The 17,636-nt window shown below is 44.2% G+C and overlaps 1 protein-coding gene across 2 annotated transcripts; it reads right to left on the bottom strand.

Annotated features, from left to right (window-relative positions):
* Window positions 1–3,248: 3,248 nt before the first annotated feature.
* Window positions 3,249–17,384, bottom strand: SERTM1 (serine rich and transmembrane domain containing 1). 2 transcript variants are annotated; one of them, XM_028726513.2, is made up of 3 exons: window positions 17,240–17,384; window positions 5,367–5,499; window positions 3,249–4,964 (listed from the first exon to the last, which is right to left on the bottom strand). In XM_028726513.2, exon 3 carries the CDS (start codon window positions 4,811–4,813, stop codon window positions 4,490–4,492), a length of 324 nt encoding a protein of 107 aa, XP_028582346.1. In that variant the 5' UTR covers window positions 4,814–4,964; window positions 5,367–5,499; window positions 17,240–17,384; the 3' UTR covers window positions 3,249–4,489. The 2 variants fall into 2 exon arrangements, with proteins under 2 accessions (XP_028582346.1, XP_028582345.1); XM_028726512.2 differs by lacking the exon at window positions 5,367–5,499.
* Between the last annotated feature and the right edge of the window lie 252 nt (window positions 17,385–17,636).

Below are 17,636 nucleotides of genomic sequence, written 5' to 3'. Positions count from 1 at the left end.
ATTTCAGTATCAGAGGTGTTTGGTTTCTTGACGCAGCCTCGTTTGGCTTTGTACAGCTGAGTGATATCTCAGTTCTGCTGAATATCAATGAGAAGCGATGCATGTGGGAAATCATGGTGTTTGTAACAGAAATGAAAATGTTCGCATTCTGTTTACCTTCTGCTCAAAGTCTGGAGGTCCTGGCAGAATATTCACCATGTGGCCTCCCCTGAATACATTTGCTTTGGGTGCTTTCATGCACAACCAGTCTTACGGGATTTTGAAACAAGCAAGAACGTAATTGTCAAACACAAGAACAGCACATGGGGAGCACGATGACAAAGCAGCAAGCAGCAGTGTGCAGTCAGAAGGTGACAGTCAGGCCGCCGCAAACACCTGCCAGGAAGAGGGTCACCTTTGCCAAGTGTCCCAGAACCAACAGGAAGGGGCATGGATCTAGGGACCTAGTTATATAACCATCTGGTGCTTGAGTGAGAAGCGTTGAAAAGGTTGCAAGCAGTGAAATTCCAGTCTGTGTGAGACGTGCTCATGTCTATCTGCGGCTACGCTTAGGATTTCGCTTTTGTTGCATTGGAAAGTAAGCAGTGGCAGCTGATCCACTGGGATGAATAGGGCCAGCCCCTCCCAGCCTGTCTTTTTACTTACGTACAAGAGGTCCGGGGTGTGTGGGTGGGGGTGGCACTGCCTGTTGGCTTCCTACTCTTTCGTCTCAGGGCTTATCCACACTCACCCTTGCTCTATGCTTTCCAGGCACAAGTCTGAACTTTCTAGGTCTGTGTCTGAGCAGGCTTATTTTTCTTCTCCCAGGCTTCCCATCCCCTTCCTGTCCTAGTACTTTCCCCAGGAAAACCTGCATTTTACCAGTGAATCAGAGCAAATGGCACTCTGCACAAAACCTGATTGCCATTTGCTCCAATTCAGCAGAAAACACCACTCAAGTCACTGGCCTGGAAAGCCCTGACCTGTCCCTAGCAATGTGGAGCAGAGGTTAAGTGTGGATGAGTCCTCAGTGTTGTCCTTGTAGAACTCAATGGGAAGAAGAAGAAGAGTTTGGATTTGATATTCCACTTTATCACTACCCGAAGGAGTCTCAAAGTGGCTAACATTGTCCTTTCCCTTCCTCCCCCACAACCAACACTCTGTGAGGTGAGTGGGGCTGAGAGACTTCAAAGAAGTGTGACTAGCCCAAGGTCACCCAGCAGCTGCATGTGGAGGAGCGGGGTCGCGAACCCGGTTCACCAGATTACGAGACTACCGCTCTTAACCACTGCACCACGGTGGAGAATACACCACAGAGGAGAATGGGGGCATAGGTTGGCTCTTCCTGTCCCTGGCTCCATCTCCATCTGCTGTGGACTTTTCTGCTTTTCACCCTACTGGTTCCAAGGCCCTACAGTCACCATTGAAAATTAAGTGTTCTGTGAACAGCAGTGTTTACTGACACATGGATATACACAGAAAGCCGAGTCCTTGAACCCTCACTAAAGCTTACACATCATTGGTATCTCCCTTCTGTGAAGTTATCTTGGGTGGGTATCAGTCTCAGCCCACACAGCTGAAACGGTGGCAGGGAAACATGAATGTTTATTCATATGTAGTGGTCTTGTAAATTGTGCAAAGATTTTGGACTAGGGTGCACTCTGAGCTGGCGCAAATTCTTAGGACACCGTGATGTTGCCATCAATGGCGCTTTTGAGAATATGTGGAATGGGAGGTATTCCTGGATGGCATGGATAAACTACAATCTGAATTTAGAATTCAGTTTTGGAATTGAATCGGCTTTGTTCACCCTGATGGGTGACCTTTATTGTGAGAGACACAGGAGAAGTGTAACCTGCTACTTCTGCTTGATTGCTGTGGCTTTTGATACCATGGTATCATCCTAGACTGGCTCCATGGGATGAGTACTAGAGGCAATGTATTAGGCTGGTTCCATTCTTATCTGCAGGGCCATGTTCAGAGAGTAACACAAGATGAGTGCTCCTCAGCCCCTTGGCATTTGTGCTACAGGGTTCCACTGGATACTGTCCTCTCCCTAGTGCTATTTAACATGTATATGGAATGATGGTGTTTCCTGAAGCCACCATCGCACACAAAGATGATTGAAAAATATGAGACAATGGGCAGAAAGCTACAATCTTTTAATTGCAGTAGCTACTCATGATTCTGTCTCACAGCAAGAAAGAGATAGTTTGATGGGTTTGATCCATATCTCCAGGCATTGCCCGTTGCCTTTTCTTGCATCTTATTTCTATCCAGCATCTATTTTATCTGAAATAATCCTTAATCTTTTGTTGTTGTTGTTGTTAGGAAAGTATTTTCAGTTCATAACAAGTCAACAGAAGTAGCAAATTTCGTCAACATGTTGTTTACTTATAAGATGTGAAAGAACGCAAAACCCAAATTTGGACTTTCCTATGCTGGTGGAGCTGCTGAGGCTGTCAGAACAAGTTTCCCTTGTTTCTAACACCAGCCAATTCCACCATGATTCCACTGTGAAGAACAGTTGCCACACACCCCTCACACATTTTTGCAGGACTACAATACCCGCCATTGTTGATCATTGGCCATGTTGGCTGGAGCTGATGGGAGTCAGATGGGTCACAAGTTCCCCACTCTGACTTTAGAGGACAAATAGCAGAGTGCTAATGGAGTAAGCCAATCTCATTTAAACAGTTCCACTTTTGGGCAACGTAATATTCAGGATATCCCCAGCAACAGAAGAGAGACCTTGACCAACCTGGTATCTCTTAGTTCAAATGATTTTAGCAGCAGTTGGGTTTTGTGGGAAAGGGGAAGGCTGTTTGGAGGCAGTAGATAAGGAAATATCTAGCTATTTTAAATGAGTCCAAGTCTTCAGTATCAGATGAATTACATTTTAGGTTACTAGAATCCAGTGTCACACCATAGTGCTTTAAACAGTTGTGGCTTCCCCCAAAGGATTCTGAAAGCTGTAGTTTGTTAAGGGTTCTGAGAATTGTTAGGCGACCCCTGTTCTTCTCCCAGTTTCCAAAGTGCCTTAACAATCAACTCCTCTCCCCAGGGAACTCTTAGAATAGTTTGTCACAGTAAGTAATAGTTCCACTTTATTCTGTGCTAGGCCATCTTCAGCTGGAACACTGTGTTCACTTTTGGGCACCACACTTTGAGAGGCACACAGACAAACTGGAAAGAAGTTCAGAGAAAGGTAATGAAGATGATCAGAGATATGGAAAACAAGTCCAATGAGGAACATTTAAAGGAACGGAGACATGATAACACTTTTTATTTCTCTGAAGGGCTGCCACATAGCAAGGTTAGAGCTAACAGGCTTAATTTAAAAGAGGGTAGATTTGGACTGGGCATTTGAAGACACTTTTTAATGATAACAGCAGTTGAACAATGGAACCAATGACCTCAAAGGTGTTGAGCTCACCAAGGCCTTCAAAGCACAGGTTGGTCCCCCTGTCTCTGCCCTGCACCCTACCCAAATCTGCGCCGGAGGCTTGGGAGATCCCCCAGAACAGATTTAGGGGGTGCTTGGGTGAGGTGAAGTAGGCGAAATCCTTGTGCTGATAAAGCCATTTCCCTTCGCCGGGGAAATGGAGTTGCGAGCGGGACGCAAACCCGCCCCTTTTGCGGGGATATGGCTAGCCCCCGCATCATAGGGAGTCCCTGGCACGTCACACCCTAGGCTGACCAATCTGGTCGGCCAGGGGGCATGGTGTACTCCATTAAAGCAACCTGAGAGCGGGAAATCGCCACTGCCTGGTTCCCGCTCGCACAGTTCTTACTTAGATCTACTTTGGACACAGCCCAATTCTTCCAATTCAAAGTCCTCATGCAAATCTGCAAGTCTACCAAATGCAGTTTTAGTGTGAAATGGAATGAGCCCACATATTTATTATAATCATTTGGCTAAAATAAAACAAGCCCATCAGACAACACGGCGACTGTATACAGGGAAACATACAAGAGACCTCAGCGACAAAATTTTGAATTAAATTGTTAAATTAAATTGAGCTTTGTTGCCTTAAAGTTGCTCTAAATTCTAGAACTACGGCACAACAGATTCTTTCAATGGTGAGATAAATAACTTTCAGAGATCTAGTGATATCCTGTATGATATCATGGTGTTTCTGAGGAAGTTAAAGTCCTGAAGCTTTGAGTCGATGAAACCATAGGTGACAAAGCCCAGGAAGCAGAATCTTCCCATTGTTAAGTTTGAAGACCCAGTTTAAATGGGTTGGGGAAATGCTACAACACTATTACAGGCAGGAGGCCATGATCAGGCAGGAGACCTTCATCAATTTCACTGCTCAGAGATGAAAAATGTCATTAATAAAGAGGGGAAATGCAGACTAAAAAGGGAAAGAAAAACCAAAGTGAAAATTAAAAGTCACCTCTTTTATGACTATTAGTCCTCCAAAGAAAATACTGCATGCATAACTTCCCCCCAAGAGTTAGACAAAGTTGTTCCATCCCCCAATGTATTCTCTTTCATTCCTTCTCAGGAGGAAAGATTTGAAAAAGCAGACCGCTGGGAAGAAATACTACAGACTTCTAGGTTAGTGAAGGAACTGCCAGCATCGCTGGTGTATTCTGGGTAGGAAGAACTGGAAGAGATTATGTTCTTCAGCCTCTGAAGTGCAATGATTAATAGCAAAAGAAGAAATGCCAAGAGGCTGAGGAATATTGAGACATAGACATAGACGTTAGACATGTGTCCGGAAGATGAATCCATGGATGTCGAGAGAGAGGTGGGATACAGCTCCAGAAAAGTCCCATTTTCCATATTTGATATTAATCCAGAGGTAGGGTGGAGTTCCGACATTTTATTTGTGCGTGTTGTAAAATAAATGGAGGAGACCTAACATTCAAAGGCAATCTTCCAGAAGAAAGCTGGCATATTGAGCTACCCAGTGATGGCTGTTATCCTTCACTTCTTAGGTCCGAATAAATCTGGATGGTGTTATCCTTTGTTGCTGTAAGAAAGAAAAGGGAGAGAGGAAAAATTAGACTATAGTACTTAAAAGTTCATTTCTTATTTGATGCAATGCTAGAATGTTGAGCAAGCGAATAACTTCAACTTCATGTTTTGAGTCTTCTTAGAGGCAAGTGGTAACAGAAAGCTTGGCATGTAATATTTTAAATGTATACTTTCTACTTAAGTGCTGCTAGTAATCTCCCAAGTACAGAAATCTGGACACTGCAGACTTTGGTGTCTCTTGAAACCAACCCATCAACTAGCCTTTTGCCGAACTCAGAACTGTTTTGTACCAGTTTAGGTTTTTTGTGTGGTTAGGTCTTCCATAACTATATCATTGTATCCAACACTGTCCATGTGTGAGTGGAAAGGACTTCTGATTGCACAGTGCGATTTTTACCAGGGTCTTTCTGAAGCATATTTTGGGGGCATACAGAGAACTGCCAAGGGGGTGGAGGAGGATATGAAGCCCCATTGCGCTGGCAAAAGTCTGTTTGGAATCCACTCCAATTTTGGAGCCTCAGAAATTGACCCTGAAAAACATGGAGGGTGGGATAAAATGAAATGAGGTTAAAACAATCTGGTGATTCCATAAATATGTGCCAACATTGCTACTGATAATACTCTGCTTTGATATTCTCATTTATCACTCTTTATTTCTTGTTGGTTCCTTTAACACTGGGGTGGCTAACCTTTGGCCCTCCAGCAGTTCTTGGACTAGAACTCCTGCCATTCCAGACTATGGGTCATTCTGGCTGTGACTCATGGGAGCTGGAGCTCAGAAGGAGCCAGAGGGCCACAGGTTAGCTGCCACTGCTCTGACCTAATTAAGAAGCTTCTTCCTCAAGATGCCAGCAGCTCTTCTGTCTGTGAGAAAACCCAGAAGAGATGAATGATCTTCAAGACATGCAAACAAGTCTCTCCAAGCACCATTTCTCTTCTGACGGATTAAAAGATGCCTCAGCACACAATTTCTAAGAGAGCGAAAGAATTTGCCACTAGATCTCTGCAAAAGCGTGCATAAAATAACCGCTATATTGCAATAGTAATCTAAAGGTAAGGGTCTTGACAATACTATAAATAGCTTCAGATATCTTTCAAACTTCAGCTACGGTAAATAATTTATACCCAATTTGTAGACCGTGATTTCATTTCTCTGTCGCCTTGTCTATGCACCTTATAAATGCCTAGTTTAGCAGAAAAGGAAGCAATGGCATCAAATTTCTCATTTGTATGGTAGACATATTATCCTAAGCTTAATAGTATGGTTTTAATGAATGTAAATGCCCAAATCCAGGTCTAGCTGCACATTGCACAATATGAATTGCCTTGGACAGTGTGTTGGACTATATATTTGAATGTGCATCTCATTAAAGCAAGGGAGTGTGAGTTGGTTTGGATGTGAAAGCCAGCTTATGTGCTGTCAGAAACTGCTGACCACTGCCCCATGTGACGAGCCGTAACTCTAGAAGTCATTGACCTCCAATAAACTTGTATGTGAAAAGATTCATGACGGATAAAAGAAAGTCATTTTCCCCACACAGAGCATAGTTAAACTATGGAACTTGCTCCCACAAGAAGCAGTGGTGGCCACCAACTTGGATGGCTTTAAAATAGAATTGGGCAAATTCATGGAGAAGTCTACTAAAAGCTACTAGCTATGATGGTTATAGGGACACGGGTGGCGCTCTGGTCTAAACCACAGAGCCTAGGGCTTGCCAATCGGAAGGTCGGCAGTTCGAATCTCCATGACAGGGTGAGCTCCCGTTGTTCGGTCCCTGCTCCTGCTAATCTAGCAGTTCAAAAGCACGTCAAGTGCAAGTAGATAAATAGGTACCACTCCAGTGGGAAGGTAAACGGCGTTTCCATCCACTGCTCTGGTTCGCCAGAAGTGGCTTAGTCATGCTGGCCACATGACCCAGAAGCTGTCTGTGGACTAACGCCAGCTCCCTCGGCCTATAGCGCAATCCCAGAGTCGTCTGCGACTGGACCTAACGGTCAGGGGTACCTTTACCTTTATGATGGCTATGTTCTGTCTCCATAGCCAGAGACAATAATTTTTTTGAATACCAGTTGGTGAAAACCACAAGGCAGAGGAGTTCTCTTTGCTTGGGGCCCGCTTGCTGGTTTCCCACAAGCCTCTGGTTGGCGCTGTTGACTCCAGCCAGGTCATTAGAGTGCCTCCTACCTTTGGCTCATGTGATTGTTATCTTGCCTCCAAGCAAGCTAGACCCCAGGCCTGTTACTGGCTTTGTAATTATCCACTCAACTGCTGAAACAAATAGTATAAATAGTCATACAATTGGTACAATGATCTGCGCGGCTTGCATTGATTAAAAAAAATATGTACAACACCAGTGTCCAATCAACAAATGGCAAGATGACTGTGATCAGATCCTTGGAAGCAAATTAATTGTGTACTGTGTTAACGGGATAAATCATGCATGGCGATATAAGAAAATCAAGGGATTTGAGAGTTGAACAGATGGAAGATGTGTGTGCATGCATGTTCACCAAAGATGCGCCTCACTTGGGGAGCCATTTGGCATGGGAATGGCCCTGCTATGGTATCCAATTCCTACTTTCCTTCTCTTTTTTAATTTGTCTCCTCTTTTGTCTTTTGAGTAAAAACCTTCACAGCTCATTATATATCCACTTTATAGTAAATCATTAAAATCATTCCCTGAACACCTGTCTATTTATTAAAGAAGAGTGGAGCAAATGGCTTCAAAACAATGCAGATGAGTCCATTCTTAGCAGAACTGGAGAGGGCGAACGGCATTTAAGAGTCAGTCTCAGAAGAGTTCTGATGTAAGCTACTGATAGGATCACATCAATTTCAGCTCTACATACTGCAGTAAATTGAGTGTTCTTTCAGATAACCTTGGTTGCACAGTGTTATAAATTCCCTTACATTTTTATTGCCTGTGGTTCTTCTCTGTGTAAATCTTGATTCTATTACTCTATTTTATCTGCCAACCTCCATGAAAATGCAGTAGACTTACAGCTTGCCTGGGTACTTCAAGATGTGGATCCTTATATTACCCTACAGGTTGCTAAATTCCTAACAGCCGTCCTCTCGCACAAGAGACGGAACGGAATGTTAGCTGATTATTGATAGTCACAAGAATTTTCTATAATGACATCAGATATTGTTTTTAGTGTAGTGCCAAATTTTTTAATCTTAATCTTAAACTTTTTTATGAACGGCTAATATCCGTCCTTGTGAGTGTGAACTGTGCTATACTACTTGTGGTTTGTATGAGTCCGCTGTTTTATTTGATTTGTTTTGTTGTGTTGTGCTTCATGATGGGCGTAATAGCCGAATAAACATTTGTTGTTGTTGCAGCTGCGGAGGCTTCATTTGCAGTTCTTGGGCTTGACAGATTAGACCAAAGGCAGAGAAGCAAAGAACTTGGGACCCACAACCTTGAAGGAGCACCATCCTGACACCAACTTGTTGGGTATTAAGATCTTCAGAAGGGGTTCTTCTAAATGTTCTGCTACCAGAAATGGTATGGTTAGCAGGAATGCACATACGTGACTACTTAGTGGGGTCCCTCCATTTGTGGAATACCTTCTCTTTGGAGATAAAAGTCAGCATCAACAGTATATTCATTGTGGTGCCAACTTAAAATGTATATGTTCCCCCAGGCTTTTATGTGAGACAAGTCTACACAATCTTTATCCTTTGAATTTTTAATTACTTTTAATTGCTCTAGTCTTTTTTTATGATATAAACTGCCCTAAGATCAGCAATGATAAATGACGAGACAGATCTTAAAAACAAAATCTTTTAGTGGAAGGGCTGTAGCTCAGTGATGGAGCATGAGCTTTCTGTGAAGAATGCCCTAGGTTCAATACCCAGTAGATGGTATTCTATTCTGAGCAAAACTTAGTTGACCTATGGAAATTACTGGACCTAAGTTATGTTTCATTAATTTCAGTGCGTCTAGTCTGAGTAAACCTTAGCTCAGTATCACCCAGGTAGGGTAGACAGCACTGAGCTGAATGGACCAATGTTCCAACTCAGATAAAGGCATAATTCTTGTTGCTGACAAAACAACAACAATTTGGGACCATTCCAGACAAGTTTTTCATGCAACGGATGTGCTACAGTGCACCAGAATTGAGACCTCAGATGAGGAGAACCCCATTATCACCCCTACAGATTTGGGGACCCCAGTTCATCCCAAGTGGCCCCATCAACCAGCTTTAAAGGCTTCCCAAGTCATCCTCAGTAACAGAAGTGGCATTGGTTTCAGGTCAAGGCCCAGACCAGAAGGGTCAGTGGACATCTGGCAGCTCAAAGTTTCTCTCCCTTGAGGAAGGACTAGGGCAATAAGGATGGTTATAAAGCTGCTCAGTTGGTGCTTGCTAGCTGCTAATACAACAACTCAGATGGCTTAGTTGCAAGAACCAAATCCAATGTGAGTTTTTAGCAGGACACCTCTTTAGCTGTTTTTTGAAACTGTGCTCACTAACCTGCCAGACTTGGTTTAAGTTGAGAATCTGAGGCAAAATAAGGCAAGACCATTGCAATTAGTAATTGTGCTAATGGCTTAAAAAAAAATTAAGAGCAGGCATGGGGAGTCTAGTATGCATCAGGACACGGGTGGTGTGCACTTTTAACTCTTTTGCTCTGCTCTGATCCAGACCACTCCCCACACCTGCTACAGTTGTACCTTGGATCATGAATGCCTTGTGAGTCGAAACGTTTTAGCTCCCGAACGCTGCAAACCTGGAAATTAGTGTTCTGGTTTGCGAACGTTCTTTGGAACCCGAACGTCCGACCAGACTTCCATGGCTCCTGCAGCCAGTTGGAAGCCGCACCTTGGTTTCCGAACATTTTGGAAGTCGAACGGACTTCCGGAACGGATTTCGTTCGACTTCCGAGGTACGACTGTATTTGCATTGGGAGAAAGTATCCTCCACAGTGGCGCTGTGGGTAAAAGCCTCAGCGCCTAGGGTTTGCCGATCGAAAGGTCGGCGGTTCGAATCCCCGCGGCGGGGTGCGCTCCCGTTGCTCGGTCCCAGCGCCTGCCAACCTAGCAGTTCGAAAGCACCTCCGGGTGCAAGTAGATAAATAGGGACCGCTTACTGGCGGGAAGGTAAACGGCGTTTCCGTGTGCTGCCCTGGCTCGCCAGATGCGGCTTTGTCACGCTGGCCACGTTACCCGGAAGTGTCTCTGGACAGCGCTGGCCCCCGGCCTCTTAAGTGAGATGGGCGCACAACCCCAGAGTCTGTCAAGACTGGCCCGTACGGGCAGGGGTACCTTTACCTTTTATCCTATTTATGCTAGTGGAACTTGTCTTCCAGTGCAAAGAGGCATAGGGGGCAGAGAGAGATTAGGACCCCTACGGAAGGCAAAAGATTTAAGACTACTGCTCCCTCCCGTTTCTGATCTAGACTTTGATGTTTTTTTAACAGCCAGCCACACAATACAATCATTCATGCTAATTGCACGAATGGTGTCTTATCTTGTTTGGCCCTCAGCCACACAGTGGTGGCGGAAGGCAATTAATTATATTAATTCCATTTATTAGGCACTCGCTGCCTAAGTATTCTCCGATAAACTTACAAAGTTTGAAGAGCAGAACATGCAGAACATAAAATCAGAAGAATGCTTTGCAGAAAAAGCCATACAATAGCCACAGAACAGACCCAATAAAAGAGCAGCAAACTGGAGCAACAAAAAAAACCTATCAATACACAGCAAAATCACAATTCATGGATGCAAGGCTGTTTGGCTTGGTGGCTCACAATCTGGGTATGCCGGCTTTACACACTAGCTTATAGTTTCTTTCCTAAATTGCTGGGGTACTATAACCGAGAGCAGGCAGTCTAATGTTGCTGGAAACCTGTGCACTCTCTATGCGCACAAAGAGTGCCAGATGGCCCTGGCTGAACAGGAAGGTGTCTGAACTACAGCCACAGCAGCCACACACTTGCCAAACAATTCACTTTTGAGGTTTGGTGCAACTAATGGCGCAAATCTAACCACAACGTCAGAACAACTTTCTCAGGCATGAATAAAATGTTTACATCAAGTGCCAGCTAATTAAAACTAGACATGATATCTTCAGTGACTGAGTTTGGGAATTTGGGAGAGACCCTGGAGTGAAAATCAAGAGATTCAGTAGACATCTGACAAATTAACCAGTTGTGCTAGATTTATTATAGAGCGGAAGTGGAAGGTTCTGCTTGTCCCTTGGCTAATTGCGGCAAAAGTGCAAGCTCCTTGGGGGCCCAACTTTGGGTCTCTCCCTGTTTTGGTGATATGATTGGCAGATGACCAAACCGTTTTATTTTGCCGTGATATTATATGGAATGACCTGCAGAGCAAGGCAGACCTTTGACTCATAGCAGTTTCCTCTATCATTGGTGGAACAGGTGTCCTCAAAGGCACTCCTGGCCTTTCGCCAGGTATGTCACCTACAGCCATTCTTGGATTGGGACAGCTAGACCACAGTTGTTCATGTATCGGTAACCTCACAGCTGTGTCACTGCAATGCGCTATCTGTGGGGCTACTCTCGGAATTGATCTGGAGGCTGTGGCCTGTACCGAACAAGGCAGATTGGTTGCTTGTGGGGAAAACTATTGCCAGCACATAACACTTTGCTTGCATGATTTGAACCGGCATCCAATTTGCTACTGGACGAAGTTCAAGGTGTTGCTACTAACATTTAAGTCCTGTACAGCTCGGGACCAGGTTACTTTAGAGGTCACCTTATCCCAAATATGCCCAGTAGATGCCTGAGCTCTGTGGGAGAGCTACTCTTGCAAGTTCCAAAGATCTCAGAAGCCTGCAGCAACTCAGAGCAGGGCTTTCAGTGTTTCTGCCCTTGTTCTGTGGAATAACATTCCTGTCGAGATACATACAGCAGGCACTCACTATCTGCATCTTTCAGAAACAGTTGAAGATGATTTTGTTTTGACAGGCCCCACAAGTATCCACTTCAAATCTTGCTTTAAATGTATTTGTGTCTAAACATTGGTTTAGAATGTGATTAATAACATTAACTGTAATAGTAATATGGTCTTCTAGACACACACACAAAACAATTTATTTGTTGATTTATTTATTATTATTTATTAAATATGTATACTGCCCTTCACCCGCAGATCCAGTGGCGGTTCACAACATAAAAATACAACATAAAAACCACAAGGTATAATAATAAAAAATAAGAACAAACCAGCAATCCCCCGCTCTCACAAACATGTTTAAAAGGGTTTTGAATGTTAATCAGCCAAAGGCCTGGTTGAAGAGGAACGGTTTCACTGGGCACAGCTCCTTGGGGAGAGCATTCCACAAATGGGGAGCCACCACAGATAAGGCCCGTTCTGGATACATAAAGCAAGAAGTAGATCTGCTTTCAGAAAGATTCTTTCTGTGAGAAAGACAAGAATCTGGCAGAATCTCTGGATGTTTCTATTTCCCATTCTTTAAGCATACTTTGATTGAGTAGATAAACAATTCTCCAGGGCTGGATTTGAATCTCTTATTATGTTGCTTTTTTCTTATTCTAACTCTGAACCACTCAACCTTGAAATCAGCCAGAATGTAATAAAGGAAGCTATCGAATGCAACAAAACTACTGCAGAATACAGTACACCATTAATACCAAAATGTATTGATAATTATATTTATCACACTGGTATTTGGTGCCAAAACAAGATAACGGAAGCCAGCCACACCCTGTCTTTTATCATTCCAAGTTGATGACACATTAAAATTTAATCACGGAAACAAGATGTCATACAATGGAAAGTTGTAGACATGCATGTGAGCTTTGAAGCTCACACACAATCTTCATCCCAGATGCCAGAGGACAACCATCCCCTCCTCTCCACGTGCTCTCCATCGATCCTACTTCTGTCTGTGAAAACAAAATCTCTGGAGAGGCTGAATGTGTGGCATTGTCTTCAAATGAGACAAATATAAATGATTCCACTTCTGTTCCAATCCTCTCCCATTGCCCTAGGAGCTCCTTTAACAGACACTTCTCACATGCTGCACAGCATTTGATTATTCCTTCCCAAAATTGCATGCAGTGCAGCGGTCCTCAATCACAGCTGAGACAACAATGCCTACAGAATCCTCCAGCGAAAAAGCACACTGGCCCTGGAATGCAAATAAAAGTCGGGGAGGAAATGAGGGAGCAAAAGGAAAAAGTAACAGCATTACTCGGCATAAAACTGTTAATTTATTCCAGTTGAAGAGCCTTGGATATAGCATGCTTTCAGAATTTCACTACGAGCAGCTACTAGATCAGGGCATTATACAGAGGCAGCCCATGTTTCTCTCCTTATACCCTCAGCAGAGAACTGCAGCTAATCACAGCTCCCCCCATAACCTAAATTGTTTGAAGATGTGCTGTATGCTGAATACAACCCATTCAGTGCAAATGTGACAAGGCTGTCCCATTAGCACAAAGAATTTCACCTGTACAATGGGACTTCCTCTCATTTTCTCTACACATTCCTGCACCGCCTGAAATCTGCTCCAAAGGGTAAGGGGAACTCTAGGAACAGTTTCAAGAAAGGAAGTCCCATTGGACAAGCAGAAGTCCCTGCGTGAACAGAATGGGCTTCACTGGATGCAACCCTACTTTTCTTTTTTTAGGCGTATACAAAAACCATATCTGGCATACGGTACAACAGAAATGGGGATCCTGTGGTCCTCCAGGTGTTGTTGGTCTGCGGCTCCCATCATCTGTGACATGCAACAACCACATTCCAGCAAGAGCTTGCAGAAGTGGAAACGTAACCAATCGAGCCTTTAGTACAAGCTGAAGGACGAGAGCAGAATGGCTCTCATCCAGCAGCTCCCGGCCGAGAGTGAGCAGCTGGAGCATGAGGTGCTGATAGAGCATGAGATGGAGAGGATGTTGACTGATGGTCAAACCAGGCACTATGAGAACAAAGAAAGGGCAGAGGCCACCGATTCCATCTCTCTATCCAGTTCTCTGGCAGGTCTACTAGGCTGGCTATTGCTGAGTTGTAGCAGAACTGCTGGGCTCCGCTGCAACTCAGAAGAGTGATGGGGTGTGTCTTGCTGCAAATTTGCTAGGCACCTGCCCACAGATCTATTCAAGGATACCATCACCTTTGTTGTTTTACATTGCTACTGTTTGTGGGGACCAGTGGTGATACTTCTCAGTGAGAATGTGGAGCCCCCAGGGCGACGGTGTACAGTTTATCCAAATCTCTTGGGTAGGGGGGTCTGCAGCTCTAACGGGAGAAGGGCTATTGCCCATGGACACAAATCTATGTGACAGAGTGTGGGATACCTGGTGCTTCTTTTAATTAATTTTTTTGCAGGCATTTCTATTGGCTCAAGGTCCAACCCCCTGCAATGCTGGAATCTCAACATGCGGTCCCCCATCCAAATTTGAAACCATACCGGGGCCTGCTTAGCTTTGCAAATGTGCTGGCAGTTTTATTGCTTTATCACTAGGACACAATCCTTATGATCACAAATGCAAATAGCACTGTGACATCTGCTTCACAAATTCTCTTCTCTTTGTTCTTGGGATTAGCTAAAAACTGAACATCAGAAAATTAAATCAGTGCTCTCTGCATACTGCTGTCTAAAACATGGCCTCTGGGTGGAATTCCATTCAAACATGCTAGACTTTTAAAAAATACCTGAAGATCTCTCTTTCTTTCTTTCAGGGGAAGTTGCAATTTCCAGTGCTCAAGAAGACCAAAGGCTGTTTTGAAATTGCAGCAGGACAATATTTTTTTAAATAGTGAAAACAATTTTGCAACTTCAGTAGTGGACTAAGCCAGTACTGGCTTTATTTCTGAAATGGAAAGAGTATTTTGATCAACTTTTAAAAGTTTGCTTTTGTCAGATCCAGCTCTTTCTCAAGCCTACATTTTGAGGCTGGAAACAAGGATAACTTGTTTCAGATGTAAAATCCAGAGGCTGCGCATTAATTATTGGCTTAGGTTTGCCAGAATGGAGGATTTTAACTGAGCAGGTTTTAAGGAAATGGGCAATTTGGACCCAAAATATAAACCCAGTAAATCTACACTGGAGAAGCAGAGTTATTTTTACTACAACAGAAAAAAATAGGTTTTTTTCAGTGCAGTGCGAATAGCAGAGACAATTTCATTCTCTAGGGCTGAAGTCAAACTTTCTCAAAGTTCATTACAACTTGCAGAATTTAATTAGTGCCCCCCACTCACCATGGCCCTATGTACACACTAATATATCTCAATAGCAATTTGAGCATAAATGAGAAATATTTTTAATGGCAAAGTGTGGAAAACCTAATAAATAATTTTGAGTAAACTGTATTTAGTTGTAAATATTGCTTGACAATGTTATTTAAATAAGGGATAGGTGCCGATCTGTAAATTGACTTTTTTAAAATTATTCAGAAAAAGCAAAACTGAGTGTAATGGCCAGTAGAACACAAAAAACTTTTCATATTAAGCAAAGCATGACATTGGCTTTCAAAAGAGCAATTGGGAAAATTTAAATAAAACAAAACCGACCACTTCAGGTAGGCAAAGATGTTTTCACATCTCACTTTCCTTAGTTACACAAATGCTGACCAGAAATATTTATTTAGGATGACCAAATGAGAAGCAAAACAAACAACTTTAAAAAACCCTTATTTTAAAGTCTGTCAAATATTCTGCTTCAGAAGTCTTATCCAGCCATTTATTGTGATTAGAGGACAACTGCAAATAAAAGCCAATGGTTATTATCTCCCCCAACCCCATATTCTATTCTGCTTCCATCCATATGAAACCTTCTCTGTCACCTCATAAAATATTAGCAATGAAGCCAGCCTGAGAAGTTCACACATCCATGTCCAAGACTTGATGACTGCAGTGTCAAGTTGTAGCGCATGTGACATGCATGTGAGCGAGACAACCTTCACAGGTCACACTTCTTCAAATATGGAGGCAATTCGCACATCTGGCTGCAAGTCACTAGATTATGCACACCCATCTGTTCTGCAGCCCTTAAGGGTCCTTAATTCTAGAAACATTTACTAGAGAATAAGGTCACACAGATCACAGTGGGCCTTACTTCCAAATAAACACCTGTAAAATTCTGCTGTAAATTGATCAGCAACAGATCCCTTTACTATTTAAAGACAACATTGCTTCTTCTCCCACTCTCTCAACGGAAATACGTTTGGAAAACCATCCCTGGGTTAATCTGAATGGAAGAGAACCTCCTCTAAATCTCCAGATTGCATTTTGAAATAGATATATTTAGATGCACTGCCCAATCTTTTTCTCCAGTGTGGTAGATAATTCGTTTTGCAGGAGGCTATTCAAGCTGTGCAAATCAGATATTTCCCTCTTCCTATCACCTGCTTTGTGTGTGTCTGCAACAGTGTGCAGGTGTGAGGGGGAGAGAAGAGCATTTTTGCAAAACTCTCTAATCTAGAGATGATGCAGAATGGGCACAAAAATACCTGCCAGAAACTCTTTGCCCTCTAAACACCAGCCAGAGGGCAAATTGTATGTAACACTGAAGAGCTTTGCTCCTCTGTAGCACAGGTTGGTTTCCACCGACAGGTGATGTTCCTGCAACCTGGGTTAATAAATGAATGGGGATGGCGGGTGTTTTGGGGGGCAGGCAGTTAAGGGAGTCACAGAGGCTGCACCCCTAGACACGCTTTCTTGAGAGCAAGTCTTGCCGAACTCAGTGGCACTTACGTCTGAGTAGGCATGCCTAGGGTTGCCCTGCAAAACTTAAAGAGATCCAAACCGTTCCACCAGGCAAGAAAACCGTCCCCTAAAAAAATAATCGAGAAAGAAACTAATCTAATTCCTTCGCTCCCCCTCCCACAGGTCCCCTTTTTTGAAGCAAACTAAAAGGCCGGTTTCTGCACCTAAAGGCTGCGTTCTTTTGTATGTTTACTCGGGAGTAAGCCACGTGGAAGGCTTTCCTAGCAAACCGACCCAGAACCGGGTTGCTCGGCTGCAATCCTGGACTACTACTTCCTTGGAAACAGGCAAGTTCTAGCGAGGCTTCTTTCCGAGGCAAATTGCTTCGGATCCGGGGGGGATCGCCTCGTCCTTTTGCGTTCGGCGGAGGGACGCTGCGGAAATGCCAGGCTGTCCCGGGAGATCTCCGGGACGGGAAGGCTGCTCCGATGGCAGGACTTTAAACTACACCATTCAAAAGCCTCTCTGAGCAGAAGGTGGGGGAAATCTGGAGCCGAGGATGGTTAGGGAGGGCGTGCGTGCAATCCAGAAAGGGAGACCGCGGAGGGGACGCCGGCTCACTGACCTGCGCGGGCGGGATCCCGTCTGGCTTTCCCCGGAGGAACGAGGCTGCGAAGCGCCGGGCAGCCGGAGCGACACCGAATCACCGCCCGCCTCGCTCTACAAGTCACCCGGCCAGCACTGCGCTCCGCCGAAGAAGCGGCTGGCAAGAGCCCGAGGGGCGTGGCTGACGCTGGCCCGCCCCTGGGAGGGGAGAGGCCCCCGCCGCCCAATCAGCAGCCGGCTCTCGCCCTGTTTAGAATAAAGACTCCCCATCGAATTCCTTCACCTTTGGCCGCAGTCGCTTCCCTTCGCATCTTTCTGGAGCGGGTGGGGTGGAGGCTCCCCCCGCATAGATATGTGAGATGCGAAGGCTCTGCTTTCCATTTCCTTTAAAAAACACGTTGTTGTTTTTTTAAAGA

The sequence above is a fragment of the Podarcis muralis genome, chromosome 4, assembly GCF_964188315.1.
Source record: "Podarcis muralis chromosome 4, rPodMur119.hap1.1, whole genome shotgun sequence".
NCBI lineage: Eukaryota > Metazoa > Chordata > Lepidosauria > Squamata > Lacertidae > Podarcis > Podarcis muralis.
Note: the sequence above shows the minus strand (reverse complement) of the source record. Positions and strands in the feature narration are given on the sequence as shown.

What these genes read in the sequence shown, in the direction of transcription:
- SERTM1 (XM_028726513.2), bottom strand. Translation starts at nt 4,813, where the DNA reads ATGTCGGAACTCCACCCTACCTCTGGATTAATATCAAATATGGAAAAT.